Source organism: Anguilla anguilla, chromosome 19 (genome assembly GCF_013347855.1).
Source record: "Anguilla anguilla isolate fAngAng1 chromosome 19, fAngAng1.pri, whole genome shotgun sequence".
Lineage (NCBI taxonomy): Eukaryota > Metazoa > Chordata > Actinopteri > Anguilliformes > Anguillidae > Anguilla > Anguilla anguilla.
The window spans coordinates 14,562,487-14,567,486 of NC_049219.1; the positions used below are offsets into that span (position 1 = coordinate 14,562,487).

Genomic DNA, 5,000 nt, shown 5'->3' on the forward strand with positions numbered 1-5,000 from the left:
CGTTACACACACACACACACACACACACACACACACACACACACACACACACACACACACACACACACACGCGTTACACACACACACACACACACACACACACACACACACACACACACACACACACACACACACATGCGTTACACACACACACACACGCATTACACACACACACACATGCGTTACACACACACACACACACATGCGTTACACACACACACACACACATGCATTACACACACACACACACACACACACACACACACACACATTACACACACACACACACATGCGTTACACACACACACACACGCATTACACACACACACACATGCGTTACACACACACACACACACATGCGTTACACACACACACACACACATGCATTACACACACACACACACACGCATTACACACACATGCGTTACACACACACACACACACACACACACACACGTTACACACACACACACACACACACAGACATGCGTTACACACACACATGCATTACACACACACACACAGACAGTCACACACACACACACACACACACATGCATTACACACACACACATTACACACACACACACACACACACACATGCATTACACACACACACACACATGAATTACACACACACACACACACACACACACACACACATGCATTACACACACACACACACACACACACACATGAATTACACACACACACAGACAGTCACACGCACACACACACATGCATCATCCGCACTGAATAAAAAAGGAAGTTTACTTTGCCAACACCATTTCCAACAAAAGGTTTCTGTACGCTGTACCCAACCCTAACAAACCCTAATAAAGCACAAGTGCATTCAATGGCTAAAGGTTTGGAATTGAGCTGCTAATTCAGTGTGCCTAATCAGGATCGGAATGAAGACCAACAGTACAGCACATCTCCAGGCACAGGGCCGGTTAGCGCTGCAGCAGAGTCTGGGTGGCGGGTGTGCACGCAGGCTCAGGACGAGCGCAGTGGACAGCGGTGTGGAGGGGTTAGGGTTAGGGTTAGCGCTGCAGCAGAGTTTGGGTGGCTCAGGACGAGCGCAGTGGACGGCGGTGTGGAGGGGCAGGAGACGCACCTTGAGCAGGTTCTCACACAGCTCGCTGAAGATCTTGTTGAGTACCTGATTGGTCAGGTTGGCATTGCTCAGCCTGAACACCCTCACTGAAGTAAACATCTGAAAAACAAGCGCGCAACACACACACAACACACAGTCATCAATCCCAGCTCCTGGATGGAATAATCACATTAAATCGCAATTAACTAACAAAGGTGGAAAATCCAGGTTCAGAAAATAAATAAGTCCTCCCCAGTATATGTTGCTCCAGCCACCTGGATTTGCTAATTAGCACAACTCTTTAGCCAGGAGGCAGAAGTAACTCGTAAAATCAGCTGGCTGAGTTCATGGGCGGCAGAACTTTATTTTCTTCCCCTGGACTTTCCACCGTCCGTTAACTAAAGAGCCAGTTAAAAAGAGAAGTACCATGACTGAACATCAGCCCCGTGGCCCCTTCCCAAAAAGCCCAGTGAAAGAGCGGGACGCCCCCCAGGCCTCACCTGTAAACCTGACGTCCAGTTGTAAATCCCAGGCATGGTCTCCGTATTGCAGCTGTAAAAGCCTGCGAGGGGGGCGAGAGGAAGATCGACCAATCAGGCGAACGGCTCCAGATTCATTACCGGCACGCGCTCCCACTGCCCCGAGACCCATGGAAATGAGGAGGCCCTTTAGCACCAACAGCTCATTAAGCTACGACTGCCGACTGAAGAGACACGAAGGTCAAAGATGGGACGCGCGGGGGGGGGGGGGGGGGCACGGAGGCCTGCTTCTGGCCGACTGCCAAAGCGATGATGCTGTGTGGCGTAGACTGCTGTGCTGAGCTGGTATGTAATAAAACGAGGAGCCAGGAGACAGAGAGAAGTGGCAGCTCCGTACTGCCACTGCTGGTGGGTAATTTATGGGCTCCTAATACGCCTGGTTTTACAGCTCTGACATCATCAAGGACAAAAACCTGGACCTGCACACCACACCCTACCTGCTGGAGAGCCCGCATCTGTGAGGAGGGACTGGATGTCCTCCACAGCGTCCGTGTCATCAATCTACACGGACAGGAAAAGGGCCATCACTCACACTAAACACACTCACTAAACACACGATCAATCACACTAAACACACTCACTAAACACACGATCAATCACACTAAACACACTCACTAAACACACCCACCTTACAGGCGATCACTCACACTAAACACGCTCACTAAACACACCCACCTTACAGGCGATCACTCACACTAAACACACTCACTAAACACACAATCAATCACACTAAACACACTCACTAAACACACAATCAATCACACTAAACACACACACCTTACAGGCGATCACTCACACTAAACACACTCACTAAACACACAATCAATCACACTAAACACACTCACCTTACAGGCGATCACTCACACTAAACATGCTCACTAAACACACACACCTTACAGGCGATCACTCACACTACACACACTCACTAAACACACACACCTTACAGGCGATCACTCACACTAAACACACTCACTAAACACACACACCTTACAGCAAACACGGTGCTGAGGTGAACAGGCCCACCCACCTCCAGCACGAAGGCGTCCTTCTTCCCGTGGGACAGGTCCAGCTCCGACGTCTCGTCCGAGCTCTCCGAGTGCGACCGGAAGAGCCGGGTGCGCTGCCGGGGTTCCGGGATGGGCGACCCGATCACCTCCTCCACCACCTCCTGCCAAACACAGTGAGCACGCAAACCCGCCGGGTCAAAGCCAAGATGGCGGCCGGCTCTGGCTCAACCCCGACACACATTCCTTAGGGTCAGAGCCAAGATGGCGGCCGGCTCTGGCTCAACCCCAACACCCACATTCCTTACAGTGCAGGGGGGAAGGAAGTGCGAGTGAGGGGACACATTCGGGAGAGTAGTGCCAGTAGGTGTCAGCAGGGCAGTGAATAATAAATTCCAAAAATATTTAAAAAATACACACACATCGTTTTTTTTATATTTAATCATGCCACGGTTAATTGTCACACATCCGTTTTATGTGCACGGATTTATCGGAGGTTCTTTTGAAGAATTCCGTATTTTATTTTTTATTTCCGCAAAATGCTTCCATGTTCCTCCAGCCACTAAATATCAACACCCCTACTGTGCTCTGTGGGACATATGATGAAAGGGCGATAATCAAAGAGCTTCCATGTTGATGGAATAAATGATGGCACAGTAATACTTGTTTATCTTTTACTTTCCCATAATTAACGGGTCACCAGAAAATTATGGAAGGCCTACTACTGTTAGACCTGCTCCAATTGAATGTTAATGGCCTCTGATAATTACACACTAAAGCCGGTTTAAGTTCAATCAGAGTAATTTGTGCAAGACCGTGACATGCTCACTGTGAAGGTTATTTTCATGCTTCAAATGTACCGTGTCAATGCCTCTGAAAGCCTCTGGATCCAGCACAAACAATTTCTTCATGAATTAAAGAGAAAACATATTTACAACAATGAAAGCCCACAAAAATAACCAAAAAAAATGCAACAAAATGCTTGGCTTACACTAATTAGTATTTTTGAGGGCATGTAAAATATGTGGGACGTTTTATGTGTTTGTAAAAGCATCAGCTCTCAGTGTGATTTACGGCACTGGGTGATCCTGAACGGACTCAGGAGTGTGGGCAGAAATTCCTGCTGCTACAACTATGCCCAATCCCAACCTCACGCCTGTCAGTACCCCCAACCCTACCCCAAACCCCACCCGCACTCCATTCCATTCCAGTCCCAGTCTCACTGCCACCCCCACCCCCAATCCACCCGTAACCCCACCCACCCCCACACCCCACTCACGGGCGGGTTGATCTCGTAGAGCTCCTTGTTTTTGGCGATGGTGTCGTTGATCTTCTTCTGCATGTTGGAGACGTGCTGCTCGCAGGTGATGTCGCTGGGGGTCTTCCCGGCGATCTGGATCCCCCCCGGGGTGGGCAGGGCCGACAGGTACACCCCTGTAGCAGACTGAGCGCACCCCAAAAAAAACAGCTCTTCATTGGGCACCGTTTGCTTTATAATTAGTGTTGTTGTTAAATAGCTGTCCGGTGGTGATTCTCAGCCCCCATTAAATCAATGTTATTTGGCTAACAAAGCTAACGGCTAACAGAGAGTGAGCCTCGTGTACTCGAGGAATTAGGGCCTGAGCCTGACATGTACCCCAATTTATTACACAATCCGCGGCAAGTAGCTCAGCAGACATCGGTCTAAAAAATGCTAACTATCCCTTTAAGTGTCCACCGGCAGCAGCACCTCAGGAAAAGCCATATTTAGAGTAGAATCCCGCAGTGACCCCCGACCCCTGACCCCTGACCCTGCTGCTCACCGCCAGCCCCACCAGCATGTTCTCCCCGACGCTGATCTGGATGCGCAGGCCGAAGAGCGCGTTCATGCCGCGCAGCTTGAGCTTGTTCATCAGCTGCGTGTGCAGCTCGTACTCCATGAAGGGCAGCAGGTTGCTGATGGCCGTGGCGTTCACCTCGCCCTGGGCCTTCTTCTTCAGCCGACACAGCCTGGAGGAAGAGGAGGAGGAGGAGGAGGAGGAGGAGGGGGAGGAGGAGGCAGTTTGTCCAGTAACGAAAAGCACAGCAAGGAATGACACGTGTGTGCGTGTGTGTATATATATATGTGTGTCACTGTGTACGTGTGTGCATGTGTGTGTGTGTGTGTGTGTGTGCGCATGTGTGTGTGTCAGTGTGTACCTATGTGTGTGTGTGTGTGTGTTACTGTGTACGTGTGTGTGTGTGTGTGTCAGTGTGTACCTATGTGTGGACGTGTGTGTGTATGTGTGCATGTGTGTGTGTGTGTGTGTGTCAGTGTGTACGTATGTGTGTGCATGTGTGTGTGTGTGTGTTACTGTGTACGTGTGTGTGTGTGTGTCAGTGT

General features: G+C 49.9%; 1 protein-coding gene across 9 annotated transcripts in view; it reads right to left on the reverse strand.

The window, feature by feature from the left end:
• Positions 1 to 5,000, reverse strand: part of c2cd5 (C2 calcium dependent domain containing 5) — a 30,657-nt gene that overhangs the window by 5,336 nt on the left and 20,321 nt on the right. For 6 of the 9 annotated variants that reach the window (XM_035401927.1, XM_035401925.1, XM_035401923.1 and 3 more), the window contains 6 exons: positions 4,441 to 4,627; positions 3,918 to 4,082; positions 2,662 to 2,802; positions 2,072 to 2,135; positions 1,596 to 1,657; positions 1,117 to 1,215 (listed from right to left, as the gene is read on the reverse strand). In XM_035401927.1, the coding sequence (XP_035257818.1) occupies positions 1,117 to 1,215; positions 1,596 to 1,657; positions 2,072 to 2,135; positions 2,662 to 2,802; positions 3,918 to 4,082; positions 4,441 to 4,627 (718 nt within the window). Of the gene's footprint in view, positions 1 to 1,116; positions 1,216 to 1,595; positions 1,658 to 2,071; positions 2,136 to 2,661; positions 2,803 to 3,498; positions 3,544 to 3,917; positions 4,083 to 4,440; positions 4,628 to 5,000 lie in introns of all 9 variants that reach the window. The other 3 variants (XM_035401924.1, XM_035401922.1, XM_035401921.1) reach the window with 1 other exon arrangement.